General features: G+C 59.5%; 1 protein-coding gene across 2 annotated transcripts in view; it reads left to right on the top strand.

The window, feature by feature from the left end:
• Nucleotides 1-12,007, top strand: part of SPECC1L (sperm antigen with calponin homology and coiled-coil domains 1 like) — a 112,544-nt gene extending 100,537 nt beyond the window's left edge. For both annotated transcript variants that reach the window (XM_072952856.1, XM_072952857.1), the window contains 3 exons: nt 8,202-8,318; nt 8,778-8,837; nt 10,244-12,007. In XM_072952856.1, coding sequence (XP_072808957.1) covers nt 8,202-8,318; nt 8,778-8,837; nt 10,244-10,333 — 267 coding nt within the window. In that variant the 3' untranslated portion in view covers nt 10,334-12,007. The remainder of the gene's footprint in view (nt 1-8,201; nt 8,319-8,777; nt 8,838-10,243) is intronic.
• Nucleotides 12,008-16,552: the final 4,545 nt, after the last annotated feature.

Below are 16,552 nucleotides of genomic sequence, written 5' to 3'. Positions count from 1 at the left end.
TAGGAACGGTCGGTGGCAGGGTCCCATGATGTAAGCAGGGTGCTCCAGTGGGTCTAACAGCGGATCCCCGGGCTTCAGTCCCTGGCCTGGTTCTGGTCCCACGTGGTTTAACCCCACACGGCACTTAGCTACGGAGCTCTGACACACCAAGAATGAGCCAAGGGTTAAACCTGAGAGAGCCTGTGTAGTGCCGGAGTCTCAGCGTTTGTGTGGCCCTGGGGGTCCTTTTTTTTTTAAACAGATATATTGAGGTAGAATTCACATACATTATTACTCTACATAATTTTTCTTCCAGTTTTACTGAAGTAGGATTGACGTAGCAGCCCTGGATAAGTTTAAAGTGTACAGCCTAACAAAGCCACCGCAGAAAAAGCTCCGTGAATGTCACCACGTACAAACACAGAATAAAGGAAAAACACTTTTCTTGTGATGAGAACTCTCAGGACTTACTCTCTTAACAGCTTTCATGCATAACATATGACAGTGTTAGTGCAATGTTTGTATTACTTTCCAGTACTTATTTATCTTAAAACTGGAAGTTTGTATCTTTGACCACCCTCCTCCCCCCTCCCCCCACCCCGCCCCGGTAACCAGAGATCTCATCTTTTTTTCTGTGCGTTTGTTTATTTGTTTTTGACATATAATTGACCTTCAACACTGTGTTAGTTCCTGATGCATAAAACAGTGGTTGGTATTTCTGAACAGTATGAAATGATCACCACTACTGCACATACTTAAAGTTGACAGTTTGATGATTTCTGATTCATACGTGTATGTGAAGTATCCCCGCGGAAGACGAGCATCTCCATCTCGCGCAGGTCCCCTGGTGCCCCGCCGCCCACCGCGGTCCCTCAGCAGGGTTTGCAGTTTTTGTAGTTGTGCATGAATGGAATCCTAGGTGTGCAGTTTTGGGGAGGGGTCTGGCTTCTCTCACTTAGAGTAATTATTTTGAGATTCATTTATGTTGTGGCGTGTATCAGCATTCATTTTCCTTGTGCCTGAAGAGAGTCCGTGTTATGGACAACTTGCTGTCCATTCGGCTGTTGGTGGGCTTTGGGCCGTTTCCAGTGGTTGCTCGTTGTGAATAAAGCTCCCATGGGCACTTGGTTTGTAGAGACAGTGGAAAGTGGGTTGGCTGCACCGTGTGGTAGGTTTAGGTATTACCTTTTAAGAAGCTGCCAGACTGTCCCTGACGTGGCTGCACGCTCTCCCACCCCCAGTTCCTTCGCGCCCTGGCCGGGGCTGGACGTGCTCGGCCCACGTCCTCGTGGGTGTGCTGGTTTGGGTTGTGTAGGCGCCTGTGAGCTGATGGTGCTGAGGTCTCCCCGTGGGTGCACTTGTGATGCGCTCCTGTATCTTTGCTCAAGTGTCTTGGCCACTGCAGGGAGGGGTGTGGTGCTGTCTAGAGAATGACTTTTGCCCTCAAGGAGCTACCAAAACTATTTCTGCACTATACTTTTTCCAGGCCTTTTAAAATTGTGCCTTTTCCTGGGCATAAGACAGGCTTTTGTGTGACTCAGGTTTGTGGTCACAGGCCGTCATCACCGTGCCCCACAGGGTTTGGCTGCGAGCGGCCTTTGTGCGTCTGCTGACACCGTGTCCTCCACCGCGGGGCCTGGAGAAGAGCATTTCCCGCATCCCTCTGCTTTGCCCTTGGGGGCCGGGTCGAGAGCCGTGGAGCTGGGCTCTGGGGGAAGTGCTGGGTGGCCCTGCAGCGGTGTTCCCTTCTTAGATGCTGTGCCATTTTCCCTCTGCCAAGATGGCGCCTTGTAGGTGTGGAGCCAGCACACTGACAGATCTGCGAGAGCAGCGGTTCCTGCTGGGAGCCGAGGAGTAGGTTCATCTTGAGGTGAGTGCACTGCGCTGAGCACCTCTTTACTGAGACTGTTTCCTTCCCTGGCTGCTGCCAGGCCTGGGCCCATCATGGCCAGGCTGCTTGGACCGCGGCGTCCTGGTTGGACACGTGTTACCTGCGGCTTCAGAAATGGGAGGCGCTGTGCAGGGAAGACCAGGGGCTTGGCACCTCCCTGCCGGGGTCCCCGCCTGTACCCTGGTCTGGGTCTGCTCTGATTCCATTAATAGTGTATCATAGTCTCTGGTAGCATCCTTTTTTATAAATCATTTTTTTCAAATTTAAGGTATTTGAATTAGTCCAGATAAACCCTGTGTCTGTCCTGCTGCTCTAGGAAGTGCCACTGTGTTCCGGCAGCCCTCATGTTCAGAAACTGAAAGTTTTTTTAAGCCCATCTCTATGTGGAAACCTTCAGATCCTCTGAGCCATCTTCTCTCCCTCCTTCAGGGCTCTTCTCATGCAGCAGGTTAACTCAGTAGACCTTGCTGCTGCCTCAGGAGCGAGTCCAGGGAGGGGCGCCGTGCGCAGCTCCAACACTCAGTGGTCCCGGAGCCACCCGTCCTTCCCGCCTGGCCCAGGCAGAGGGGCCCGGCCCGGGGAGCTGACTCAAGGCCCGCACCAGCCAGACTGCACCTCCTCCGTCCGTCTCAGAGCCTGGGCACAAAGCTGGCGACCTCTGTCCCCAGGAGAGACTGAGGAGGCCACCCCAGGATGTGCTGAGGGCTGACTCTCATCCTGCCAACACCTCCTAGGAGCACTGGGACCGGGACACCCTGCCCCCTTCCTCCCTCCCTGAGTCCTCCCGGGCTCACGCCAGGGTCACTGTCTCTCCTCCCGCTGAAATCGCATTTCAGCGAGTGATGACCCTGCGAAGCAAAACGCCATGTAGAAGAGCAGAGGCAGGAGCTGCGGGTGGAACTGTTCAGATGGCCCAGGGCTCGTGACTCAGCTGACCCTGCCGGTGCCAGTCTCCTGACTTGTCAAGAAGCGGACCTCGTGGTTCCTGTGTGCTTCTCCATGAAAAGTTGCCTTTTGGAGGGTTTTGGGGAAACGTGGGCCATCAGTCTGATCTCTGTGGGTGCTGTTTATTGGCTTTGAACTGTTCCCTCGAGATAGGTTCATCTGACTGGGAAGCGTTGGGGCAGGTTACACCATCTGGTGGCGCCTTCCATGTCGTCACTGGGCCTTTGGCACAGGTGCTGCCCTGAGCGCGTCAGCAGCGTCTCGTGGGCAGCCTTCCTCCCGGGACGCGGGAACAGCCCCTCCCGGGGGATGGACCGCAGAACAAGCTCCTTTGAGTGAGCAGAGCCCCCCGGTGCTCCCTGGTGGTGGAGGCGGCAGATTGGTGTCCTGCCTCCTACCTTTAGCTATTTTTGTTTTTTAAAAATTTAAAGCAGGGCCATAATAAGTTCTCATAAAACCCACTCTTGGGTCATTACACGCTCTCAGCCGGGTAGGTCAGCTGCCATGATACCTACCTGGTGTACAGAGGTACTGGGCAGAAGCCACGTCCGAAGTCTGTCAGTGGTTCTTTATTGTGGTGCACCTCCATCTTGGGGCCAGTGCTCCTGCCTCCTGACTGCGTGCTGGGCATCTGGAGACCTTGATGGAGTATGAGGCCCAGATCAGGCGGATCAACCTTCTAGGGGAGGGCTGGACCCATGTCGCTTGGAAAAGGCTTTGCAGGTGATTTGAGGCACAGTGAGGATGGAACCCCCTCCCCTTATTGGAACCCCCTCCCCGCCCAAGATATGGGATTCTGTTCTCAGGGTCTCTGGCTCACCCAGGGCCGCCTTCCCTGACTTCCTTCCTTACTTCCTCCCGCTTTATGCATGAGCCCCAGCACGACACCCAGGTGAGCGGGCCTCGCTCTCCCCGACACCCACCCTCCCTCCCTCAACTGGGGCAGAGCCTGGCTGGACGTCAAACAGGAGACACACGAGGTCCCCAGGCTTCACTTGGATGCTGCCGCCTGCACCCCAGGGCCTTCAGCCTCCCTAGCCATCCCTCCAGGCCGTGAAAACTGCCTGTGGGGGGTTTTCCCATTGTAGACGCTGCACCCCTGCCCACCTCACCCAGGTCCCCAGACACCCGCAGGACTGCCCTGTGGCCTTGGTTGAGGCCCGTGGCCAGGGGTTTGTGCGAGGATCCCTCCTACCTCCTGCAGGTGAGGCGCGGCCCCAGCACCCCACTTCCCGGTGTGTCGGTCACGGGAGGACCCTCCAAGGCCGGAGGGAGCTGGTGCTGTGAGTTACAGGGATGAGTCACAGGCTTTGGCCCTGCTTTATGCCCATAAAAGTGGCATTTCCTAAAATAGATCAGAACCTTAATAACTATTTTAAGAACGTGGTATTTGGGGGTGTTCATGGCCCTTAATTAAACTTCAGACAAATTGAAACATTTTTAAATTCTTTCATCTTTTTTTGTGGAGGTTTGGATAACTTCTTGGCTCTCACACCCCACCCCACACCCTCAGTGCAGAGGAGTGGGTCCCACCTGAGGCCACGGTCACAGGAGCCACCAGAGCCAACCCTCCTTGGGGAGAGGGTTGGGCGATGTGACACATGGAGTCTGCTGTCTGTCCGCCCACATCACCGTCGACATCTCCTGGACGGAAGAACTTCACCTTCAGGGATAAATGGGGCGAAGCACCTAATTTGAGTCTGTGCCTGAGGCTTTTTTGAACTTTTGCTCTGCCTACTGTTAAGCCTCCTGTTTCTGTCCAGACGCAGACTCTTCTCATGCTGGGGAGCCCTCAGAGACCTGAACCCATGCGCCAGCGGCTTGCACTGTCATCACTATGTCTCTGTTTTAAAAGAAAGCTGTTTCCTTCTTGGGGAGCTTGGCGCCGTTGCCTGTGCAGAGTGAACAGAAGAAACCTCTCCTTCAAGCTCCTCCCCTCAACACGGCTTATTTATCCCGCCTGACCCGCCCTGCGTGTGGCCCCTGGCCCGGGCCCTCCCTGCCCTGGAGATGTCACTTTCTGAAGATGGACATTCCATTTCCAGACAACTCTGTGAAGTAAACGTGCTGTGAAAAGCACGTCTGTGGGAGGGGGAGGTTGTACGGGTGATGTGGCCTGTGGTTTTGCGGGTGTGCGGCCCCCAGCGACTGAGTGCTGCCAGGATCAGGGGTTTCCAGTTCTCATGCTGCCGACCCCTCTCCTGGGCTGACTCCCTCTTCCTCTGTTCCGCCTGTCAGTTCTCCTCTGCGTGGCCCTTACACCAGGGGCTTGGTCTGCAGCCCCCTCCTCAGAGCTTCCAGGTGCCTTCCTGGGCGCAGGCGGGCCTCTCACAGCAAGCACTGTGTTCACAGAGTCCCCAGTGTCCCCGCTGCATGCTCGCTCCCTTGTGGCCAGTTGGTCCCGAGTCCAGTCTGCTTTATGCCTGAGTATCTCTGAAGTCCTCACACCCTCTCATGCCAGAAGACACTCACTGCCCAGGGATGGAGCCCTGACAAGTGGTTCCCGGGCCTCCGCCCGCAGGCCTGAGGGTGTCTCGCTGGGGGTCAGCACAGTGGCTCCCTCCTTCCAAGGCCAAGGTCTCCTTCATCCCCCTGGAGGGACAAGGTCCTCCCCGGGAGGCCCGCCACCCCCTGCGGAGGGCACTTTGAAGTGAATGACCATAGAGCCACTGTCTCTCCCACCTTGGGTTTTGAAGGGTTTTGAGACAGCTCATTATCTGAGCTCCTCATCACACCCGCATGGACTGTCCCTGTTCTCCTTTGAAGCCCCGTGGGTGGCGGGGCTGGCAGTCACTCTGGGGTCCCAGGGAGCAAAGGATGGGGAGAGGGCGAGAGGCCAGGTCTGCCCCTGGGCTTGCATCACTGAGGTGAGGAGCCTGGGTGGGCCCAGGTCCCCCGCCCCCACTGCCCTGTCCTGAGGCCTGGAGCCCCTGTGATCCTGGTTCTGGCCCAGCTGGTGGGAGGCTGGGGTGAGCGGGAGGGGGTGGCTCCTGTAGGAACAGCTGTTTCTTGGGAAGTTCAGACAGTTCTGTACCTTTCCACTCACTTATCCCTGTGAATCCTGCCATTTTATGAATGTGCCGTGACAGCTGTGCCGCCCAGAGGGCGTACGGGGGTCAGGGGAATGTCCTGTCTTCATGGTGCTTTTCACCTTGGAGACCAGCCTGTTTGTACACTTTTCTGTTTTCCGTCTGTTGTTTCACAGTAGTTTGACTTTCCAGTCCTGAGCATAAAACCAGTGAACTAGGTGGTGAGATGGGAGCAGAGGGTGCAGGCCTGCTCCCCGCTCCCACCGGCCTCTGTGCAGGGCCTGGCTCCTTCCCCGGGGTCTCAGGCCGGGCCCTCCCCCTCCTCTCCGGGTGGGCATGGCCGGCCCCATCCGGCTCGGGGCTCCGGACAGTGCTCTGGGCTTCGTTGCTTCAGTTTGGAAGTGTGGTTGTGTGTCTGTTGCAGGAACTTGAGGCGCAATGTCTCCTTGGGCTTTAAAGCGCTGGAGTGTGCGGGATGGGGCACTGCCCCGGCTGCGGGTTCCAGGCTGGGGCGGGTGTTTTCCCACAGCTGGGAGCCCGGCACAGTCGCTTCCCCTGGGGCAGAAGCAGAGTTTTGCTGCCGGCCGGTGAGGCCAGGCACGTAGGCGGCTCTGCCGGATGAGGGGCCGCGGCAGGAAGTGGAGGTTTGTTTTCCTCCAGCCAAGCTTGTGACCCCAGGCTGGCCGGAGCCTCCGCAGACGCCGCCGCTGACTGGTGCAGAGCTCAAACGTGCCACGGAGAAGCCTCTTGCTCTCCGTCCTTGCCACGGGGCCCAGATGGCACTTCGTTCTGGTTAGGGTGCTCGGCTGGAGGACCAGGAGGAGTGGGCAGGTCCAGGTGTCGGCAAGTGTGGGTCCTTACACACCTGAGCCTCCTAACAGGAAAACGTGCCTGTGTTTGTGAGAAGTCGTGTCACACTGCCCACGGATGCTCAGGCCCAGGGCTCCTGCCCCGTCCGCCGTGCTGCCAGCCCAGCCCCTGAGACCTGTGACCCTGTCCCTCGCCTGGTTCCTCCCCACGTGGCTCCTGGCACACAGGCGGCATTCCCTGTTGGGAATGTAGGCAGGTGCCTGTTTGGACCATGTCTTCATGGTCAGAAGCGTGGGGACCACTGTGGCAGGGGCTGTCCAGGCCTCATCCTTGGGGGCGATGTCACTGAGCAGCCGGCGGTGTGCATGGATGTCAGATGGCACGTGGTCCCCTGCAGGCTGACCGCGGCCTCCCCTGTGACTCTGGCAGGTTTGCACCCTTGGTGCCTTAATCTGGCCACTTTCCTCAGCAAAGTCTCTGGGCCAGATAGGTGGTGACTAAGGGGGCGACCCCGGGGACACTTTCCTGCAAAGCTGCTGCCCTTCTGAGGCTTGTGGTTGAGCAGAAGCCCCAGGGTCAGTGTCCTGGGCGCCTGCTGTTGGGGCTGGACCATTCTTGTGGTGACAGGGCTCATGGAAGGTCCAGCCATGCACTCGCCGACGTCACCAGCTGCTTTTGTCTGGAGACTCACCCCACCCCTGGGGCCATGAGCCTGGATGAAGGTGGCCTTGTCCCCACCCTCCCTGCCCGCCCCTCGTCCAGGGGCTGCAGGTCCCTGCACGGTGTCAGGACCCAACACTTAGTAAGGAGAGCAGGGGTGGCAGACTCTGTAAAACTCTAGGGGCGTGAATGGTGGTGTTCTGTGATCGCTGCTCCCACGGGAGTGAGAACCAGGGGCCGGGGGCTGCGTCCAGGAGCAGAGCCTGGGCTGAGGTCTCCCGGGAAGTGGATGCGTGCAGCTAGCTGGGGGCTGCCTGAAACTAGCACAGGGTGCACAAAGCACGAGGTGCTTGAGGGTGGAGATGCTCTCTTTTTTAGTTTTGGCATTTTCGTAAAGTGTGTGAATTTCTAAATTCAATTGTGGAGTTTCAACTTCAGAAGGATTCTTGCAAATACAGGTAGAGGCCGCATACCTGGGTCGCTCTATCGTGTGGTAGAGACCGTGAGTGACACGTCACTTCTGTAGTTGGGAGGAGCTGACCTGGGATGTGGGGTGGTTCTTGGAGGTGCTTTCTGGCGCCACGCTGGGCTGGCGGCTGCCGTCCTCAGGATGCAGGGCTTGTGATGTCCCCGAAAACAGAGGGGAGGCCAGACCAGGACTCTAATTCATTTGGAACTGCTGCTCCCGGAGCCACGATTCTTCCACATGAGGGTTTGGGTGGCTCAGTGATCTGGTAGGCAGGGTCAGAGCCAGTCACTGGCACCAGCTGGTCTGGGGACCCGGCCCCCAGCCACCCTGCTTTGTCCAGAGGCCCCTCCACCCTCCTCACTGTCTCCCAAGGAGCCCCGGTGTGTGTTGCTGACATGTTTTCCTTTTTCTCCTGCAGAATATTGACATCACCAACTTCAGCAGCAGCTGGAACGACGGGCTGGCCTTCTGCGCCCTCCTGCATACGTACCTCCCCGCCCACATCCCCTACCAGGAGCTCAACGGCCAGGAGAAGGTGGGGCCGCGCCGCTGGCATTTCACAGCCCTGGTGCCGGCGTTCTTGGGGGACCATCTGTCCTCTCTGGGTGACAGCATTTAGGGTCAGGGCTTTGCAGGGGGAGCTTCCCCAGGCCCAGCCTCCTCTGGTGCCCCCCCATCAGTCACTCCTGCCCTTCACACGACCTTCACGATCCTTGTGGGGAGGAAATGACCTCACAGGTGTCTCTTACTAGCTTGAGGGTGTCCGGGCAGCCCTGGGCTGATGTGTGAAAAGTGACCTTTTCCTGTGGGGAGGGACGAACTAGTGTGGCAGTCACTGCACAGCTGCTCATGAGCAGGGCGGGAGGGCCCTGAGGAGGAGGGTGGTGGGCACGGGGTACGGTCGGGGCTGGGTGTCCATCCATCCATCCATCCTCCCCGGGCTGCCCTCCTCTGGCCCTGCTCGGCCACTCCAGACGTGCGGTTTCTCTTACAGCGAAGGAACTTCACCCTGGCCTTCCAGGCTGCTGAGAGTGTCGGCATCAAATCCACACTGGTGAGCCCCCGTCCCCCCAAGTGGGTGCTGGCAGGGTCCCCTGTTTGTTAGAAGAGCATCCTTTTTATTGAGGGAGGCCCCCAAGAGGGGCCCAGGATGGCTCTCGGGTGGTGTGCAAATGGCCCCCAGCCCCGGGCGCTTCATGCATCAGGTCAGGTGTCCTGGGGAAGCGCCCTGTGTTGGAGGGGTGGTCTCGGCCGCAGGCATGGTGACCTTGACTCGGGTCGCTTACTCCTTAACTGATTTCTTGGGTTCAGCTTTTAAGTTCACTGTCAGAGGCACCTGCTGGCAGGTCTGCCTGCTTGTGTCAAAGTAGGGGGCGCAGGCCCTTCTCAAGGGCACCGTCTGGAAGCTCTAGGGTCAGGGTCACCCTGAGGCCTCGCTCGGCAGCTGCAGTAGCTCAGAAAACATGTGCTTCTGTTGGGGCTCTTGTCTCGTCACCAGGCCTGACTTTCACAGAGGAGATCCTGCATCCAACGCAAGGCAGACCTCCCCCACCACTAACCTGGGGCCACTGATGAGATAAACAGTCTAGGGTGTCATGGCTCTGGGTCCGCAGATCAGGGACCCCTGTGCTGCCTCCTACCCCACGGGTGCCCGTCACCCTGACTTAAAACAATCAAAAAGTAGCTTTGAAGAAGGATTTACGTTTATCTTTACGCTGTAGGTGTTCACATAGAGTTCCATAAATGTAGTTTCTGAATTTGTAGAAACACATGTTTTTAAGGTGGATTCTATTCAGGTGTATGTGGAGAAGAAGTTTGAGGTATTGAAATACTTTCCACTATCGGGGTATTTCACAACACAGGTAAAGTTTTCATCTATAAAAAGCAGGCCATTTCCCCACCCTAAAAACTTTCTGTCGAGACTATTTTGAACACACACGTGTTCTATTTCCCATGGTTTCTGATGTCCTTCAGCAACAGCGGATCTCTTGTGGGGCCCCCGGCACATCCCAATCCTGGGGTCCCCCGTTCACTTCCCTGCAGCATCACATGACATCTCCCAGACCACGGATGTCGTGTGGGACACACTCAAAACTGTCTTGGGATGTCAGGGGGTCGCCCGCCGTGGGCAGGGCATGAGCTGGGAGCCTGGCACACGGGCTCTCCCAGGGCGATGCCTGGTGACACAGGGAGGGCTTGGGGAGGGCAGGTGAGGAGGAGGCCCCGGAGAAAACGAGACTCTTCCAGCCTCGGGGCTGTGGAAGGCAGCTGGCTCAGCGATGCTGACACCCACGGAGCAGGTGCTTTCCGGGCACTTTGGAGAGAGGGAGCGGGCGTTTGGGCCCCTGGCCGCATGGTCAGGACCACAGTCCTGTGGGTCCTGGGCGGGCACCCAGCCCCAGAGCAGGTGGTGCTGCAGCAGGAGGTGACCTGGGTTCTGAGCAGCCTCTCCTCTGTCAGGACATCAATGAGATGGTGCGGACTGAGCGGCCAGACTGGCAGAACGTGATGCTGTACGTGACGGCCATCTACAAGTACTTCGAGACCTGAGCGCGGGCCCAGCGTGAGCCTCCGTGGCCCAGGCTTCCTGCAGGACCTGCCCCGAGGGCTCAGCGCACACGCGGGTCTGCCAAGGAGGACGGGGAACTGCGGGTGTGGAGGGGGCGCACATGCACTGAACTTGGTGGGAAGGGGGTGAACGTGCAGGCCACTTGCGGGGGTCCTGAGAGCTTTTGCCACAGCACCACGACCCAGGCAGGGAAACGGGCCCCTGACGATCCCTGCTTCCCTCCCTCCGTGTGGCGGGGCCTCGCCGGCGAGACACAGCCCTGCGCTCCCTGCCGCCCTGCCCGCCAGTGCTGACATCAGGTTTCTGGACAGAGTTGGTCAGAGGAATTCTCCAGCTAAAAATTTTTTTCTTACGAGCAATATTGGGGAAAATAGCTTCTGTTCTGTTAGTACCAAAGTTAAGCTGTTGATAGTGAGCGTAGCGATAAAACACAGATCCTGGACGTGAGGTGGGAACGTCGTCGGACGAAGCAGGAGGGAAAGCTGAACAAGTCGAGGGGCCCGACGGTGCGACGATGCTCCTGGCGGGGACGGAAGAAAGTGCCTTAACTCTCCTCGCAGGGGCCCGAGGCCAGGCTGCGTCCGGGTGACTGACCCGCGGCCCTTCCCAGGAGCAGGAATCCCCCCTCACGCGCGCCTGATGCAGCCGCCGGTGTTTGGAATGACGGGGAGACCTGTTGCTTTGCGGAAGAGCCGCCCAGTTGCGGGGCCGCCGAGCCGGTGGTGGGTATTCCAGACCAGGGGTGGGCGAGCCAACCGCCCAGAGCAGAGCCCGGTTGTTAAGATGGGCTGTGTGGGCAGCCGTGGGCCCAGGTCCCAGGCGCCTGGTGAACCTGCAGGCTCTGTGTGAGACACCTGTTTTCAGCTGTGGAAGGAGAGGCCTGGTGGGCAAAGTGCAGCCCCAGTGCACATGGAGACCCCGGCAGACCCCTGCCCCTCCCCGACCAGCTCTGTCCCCGTGTCGTGGCTCCGGTGCTCTGTGCTCTTTCTGAGCAGCTGTCGGGGCTCTTCTCTCTCACCTGCCCGCGGGGAGGCCTGTGCGTCTGTCTGGATCTGTTGTGCGGCCGCATGTCGTCTGTTCTGTCAGGAGGGGCCTCGTCCAATGGAGGAGACTTTCTTGGATCTGCCGTCACACCACTGTCCCTTCCGAGCCAGTGTCAGCCTTGTTGCTCCTGCTGTGGGGCGGGGGTGGCCAGCATCCTCGGGAGGCGGTGGTCACTGCTGATAGCTGTGCCCACATGGCTGGCGTTGCCCGGCCTTGCGCCCTGGGGACGGTGACGGGGCAGAGGGTGGCCTCTGGGAGGGCCTGCCAGGCCCAGGCTGTCTCCTTGACCACAGACCATGCGGCCAGGCTGCCCACATTTGCACGTGGATCAGCAGGTGAGATTTTTTTGGTAGGATCCTGGTTGCACTGTCGGCTTCACAGGATGATTCTTGCCGGTCATGTGTCCCTAGAAGTGATGCTCTGAGGTGCTTTTGTCCAGCGCACTTGCTGGGAGGCCTCCAGGAAGTCGTCCTGCCTCCTCCCTTTAAGCACAAGCTTTACAGCAAAAGGACCAGTTTTGTTTTTCTGTCAACAAACGGGCTTCTGCTAACAATACTTTAAAATTTTGTTCTAGTAAATATTCTTGAATGTATTAAAATTGTTGGAACACATCAGGTGTGGACTTTTCTAACTCGCTGCCTCCCGGACTGGCTGCGGCAGGGAAGGCCCCTGGCCCAGAGTGGGTTGGGGGCCCCCGGGAGTGGCTGGGGCTCTGGCCAGATGCCTGCACCTGAGACAGGGATGGCCCGGGCGAGCCCTGTGACCGCGGAGGTCCTGTGACGGGAGCCAGGGCCTGGAAGCCCACCTGAGCTGCCCCCAAGCTGAGAGCCCCACCTGGCATCCCCTAACTGCAGCCCAGACACGTGCTGCTCTGAATGGGGGAAGGCACTGTGAGGTTTTTTGAGTTGTTTTTTTAAGAACTGTATGTATCTTTTTGGAGATAGTTTTCAGAATATGTAAAATTACAGAGGAAAAAAAATCAGTGGTTGCACCTCTCCCAGGTGGCCGGCAGTGCAGCCTTCGTGTGCTCGGCATGTGGAATGACGGCGCCTCCACCGCGAACAGCGGAGCAGCCCTGCGTCCCAACACAGGGCACACATCATACGTCATGTTCTGTTCACACTGGGTGACCTCCCGGGCTTGCGACACCTTCCCCATGTCAGGGTTTCATCCAGTGACCGATCCGCTCTGGGGGAGGCCCAGGGACCGCTGGCTGAGTTGCGGTGTGTCCTGTGAATGGGGCTGACGGCTGTAGGCGTCCAGGCCGATGTGGGAAGGACCGAGTGGGGACCAAGCATGGCCCCTCAGCCCAGCAGCTTGGGGCCGGGGCTGGGGCTCACACACTAAACCCACTCTCCGCTGCATCGCGTGGAGGTCCCGCCGCGGCCAGAGAGCCTCCGAGACGGGCTGGGCGGGAGGGCTGACCCCGCCCGACCCGGGCAGCGGGGCAGCACTGGCCGTCTTCGCTGCTGTCCTTCAGTCCCTCCTGCCTGGTGCGCCGGCTGCCTCAGGAGCAGACCGACTCCCTAAACTTCAGAGCTGCCTCTGTGCGCCGGGCCTCGGTGAGCAGGGAGACCCGGCTCTGCGGGGCCAGCCCGGGGGCTCTGCTTTCTGCTCATTGGCACTGCTGTCCTGTCCTGGGGTTGGTCAGCTTCTGTCTGAGCGGCAGATGTGGCCACACATCAGGGCGCCTGTGCTCGCAGGCTCTGTGCTCTTTCGGGGTGAGGGCGGGTTCCAGTCAGGGCACCAGTGTCTGGGAAAGCACTGGCTGAAGCCCCAGCCCTAGGAGGCCGGGTTGGGGCACAGCAGCACAGGGCACCATGCTCCTCTGGCCCGGCCCACCCGCGTGGGCTAGAATACTGGGGGAGCAGGCCGGGTGTGGAGGAAGGGCCGGGGTGGGGGCGACGGGGTCAGAGTGGAGGGTGCAAAGAAAGACCCCAGGAGCCCCTGGAGGGTAATGTGTGTTGTCAGGGGGTGAGAGTGGGTCTGGGGTCCTGAGGAGGGAGATACTAGGAGTCTGCAATCCCAGGAGGCAGAACCGGAGGGCTGAGGAAGAGCACGGATGGCACGTCTCCAGCACCCATCGGACAGGAAGCAGATCTAGCGGATCTCCCCTAGTCTGCCACCAACACCTGTGACAGGCTGGGGCTCTTCCTCTGCGGTATGCTGACCCCAGGAAGGGTCCCCTTTGGACCTGCTCCCAGGTGTCCTCTCTGATGTCGAGGAGGGAGGTGCCTGGTGGGGCCTGGTGCTGGTGTGCAGAAGGAGTGAGGAGTGGTGGCTGGTTTGATGCTCTGGCAAGAGCTGGGTCAGCGCCTGGCTCCTGGCATAGGGCACTTCGTAGGGTGGTGAGTGACAAGGCCGGCGTGCCAGGGGCTGTCCCGCCACTGTAGCCCAGGACAGGGCCCCACTCCCATCTGGGCCTCAGTTTCCACATCTGCACAGACGTGCCCAGACGGGCTCGGAGGTACAGGGTGGCTGCTGGACGCAGGCTAAGGCGTCTGCCCGGGGGTGGTCCTGCGGCTCCTGGCTGCCGGCCGCTGGGGAGCTTCCTGGTGTGATTCTGATTCCCAGGGCCTTAGTCTGAGCATAAACTGGAGCCCTGTGAGGTCCCCACACTTCCTCAGTTCCAGAATCCCAGGAGGTGTGTGTTGGGTGCCCTTCCCGATGGAGAAGGTGGTCAGTACCTTAGGGTGGCCTGCGGTTTCCCAGGACACTGGCCCCAGCACCCACTGGGTGCTTCATCCTGGGTCTGGCATTCTTTCTCCCTGATGTGGCCCAGCTGGCCTCCGAGCAAACAATTGGGCCAGAGGCCACCCAGGTGCATCCTGGACAGGAACAAAGCCAGCGGGAGTGGGTTGGGGGTGGGGGTCTGAGAGCGGAATTGTGGAGCAGGAGAGGGCCCAGCTGGCCCCGCTGCCCGGCCTGAGGAGCCGGGCCTGGACGGAAGGAAGGGTGGGTGCCCACAGCCTCTCCCGCCTGGCTTGGGGCTGGGCAGGGAAGCCAGGCCTAGAGGCAGAAGGTGGGGCCGACCAGGGCGCTCCCTCAGGCCTTCAGGGCTCCCGCCGCCCCAGCCTGACACCTGAGAGATGCTCTCAGGCCCCTCGTGGTGGTGGTGGTGGGGGCATGTTGCAGCGGCAGCGGGTTCCCCGGGAAGGCCTGGAGGAGACGGTCACTGTGAGCATGCCAGCTCCTTGGGGGAGGCCAAGCTTGTGAACAGCCCTCTCGTGTGCCTGCTTCCTGTCATGTACTGTCTCTGGGCAATGGCTTCACTGGGTGCCTGGACAAGGGCACGTGAGATGACACAGGACCATTGGAGCAGCCCCCCGCTATCTCCCCTCCAGCCTCTAACAGGCTCAGCAAAGGGCAGGAGGGGTCCAGGGCCTGGGGAGCTGGCTCTAGGGCTGGAGCCGAGCCAGGCCCTGCCCTGCTGACGACCCCTGGCTTGAGGACACAGCCACCCCAGGCCTGGGGCACCCACCCAGAGGAGGGGCGTCCCACTGGGCCCCATGGGTGAATTCTCAGGGTTTTGGTACTCTGGCCCTGAAGGCCGGCTGCAGAAATGAAGCCTTCTGCTGGGTGGGGCCAGTGTGGGGGCAGGTGTGTGCAAGGTCTGGGCAGGAGGGCCTCTGGGCCCCAGAATGGAAATGGTAGAGGAGAGCTTCATGCGGGCCCACACTGGGGGCGAGAGGACAAGAGTGACCCCGGGATGCTGAGTGTTGGTCCCTGTCCTGTGAATCCCCATGGTCCCTTCTGGGCCCCAGGTGACTCTCCAGACAAGCTGTTTCTTGCATATTTGTAGAGCAAGGATTTGACTGAACATGGGCCCAGCAGGTGTGGGCAGGAGGGTTTTGTCTCAGCTGTAGGAGTTTGCCCCACACAAAATCAGGAATGGAAAGCCAAGGGCCTGGGGTGAGGTTCCCTGGCTGGGCAGCGCCCCCCCCCCAAGTCCCTCATGGTCTGACAGGCGCAGCTCAGAAGGTGGCAGGGCAAAAAGACAGCAGTCTCATTTTAAAGTGAGGAGGCAAGGGTCCCTCAGGGCTGGCAGGGAAGTCACAGCCCCATGGCAACCCAAGCTGCGGCCCCAGGGCAGTTTCCCACCTGGTGGGGGCGCTCCTTCACTAAGCAAGCAAGGGCCATGGGGGGACGGGGGTGGGCTCCTTCGGTCTCCTTTCCCCCTCACTGGAGGTGAGCGTGGGCCAGGACAGCAGAGCCAGCTAGGACTGGACAAAGGCCTGGACTTGGGGAAGTGGGGGCGATGATCAAGTGGGAGGTTGGAAAGGTATGGGGGGGGGGACAGGGGAATGTTCCCAATTTGAACATTCTCACATGAGAACGAGATCTTAGGACCTCTCCCAGCCCACCCTTCTCTGCCTCTGGCGCCAGGTGGCAGTGGGGGGGGGGGTGTGAGACATTTGGGGAAACGGAGCAGGGGATCCAAGCTGGCCAAATAGGGCTGGGGACAAGTGGAGGAGGCTGCCCGGCAGTGGAGGCTGGGTCCCGGCAAGTGACCGGCACCTCGCTCCCTGCTCCATGTACTGAAAAGCTGGCCAAGCGCCTACTGAGGCCTGCGGGGCTGCTGCCGAGACGTGCTCCTGCCTGCAGGCCCCATACCTTGACTCTGCCAGTCCCAGGAGGTTCGAGAATGCAAGGTTCCTGCAAGCCCTTGGCCACCAACATCCTGGTCTCTTGAGTGGCTTGTCCGTCCTTCTGGCACAGAACTGGGGTTAATCCACTGCTGTCCAGATTCAAAGGTTGAAGAGGGTCCCCCTGTGGGCTGGGCTGGGGCCAGATGTGAGGTCCTTCCTAATCTGGAGTCTACACAACGTGGGTCTGGGAGAGGAGGAGGAGGATGGACTCCCAGGCTGAGGGTCGGAGATTCCATGTCAGTCTGCCGTACAGAATGTGACTCCACTTCCCTTTGCTCAGAGAAGTCGGGGAGGGGGTCAGGGCCTGACCACGCACCAGAGCTGGGGAGGTCTCAGAGGGACCAGTGGAAACTGGGGCTGGCTTCCTCCAGGCATCCTTTGAGCTGAGGTACCAGCTCCCCCACCAGCCCGGGGCCAGACTCAAGGGAGGGCAAGGCTAGTACGGCGGGCTGAACTTTCTCCTTCAAGAAGTGGGGGGCCACGGAGACATTTGAGAAGGAGCAGGCA

The sequence above is a fragment of the Vicugna pacos genome, chromosome 32 (assembly GCF_048564905.1).
Source record: "Vicugna pacos chromosome 32, VicPac4, whole genome shotgun sequence".
Lineage (NCBI taxonomy): Eukaryota > Metazoa > Chordata > Mammalia > Artiodactyla > Camelidae > Vicugna > Vicugna pacos.
Note: the sequence above shows the minus strand (reverse complement) of the source record. Positions and strands in the feature narration are given on the sequence as shown.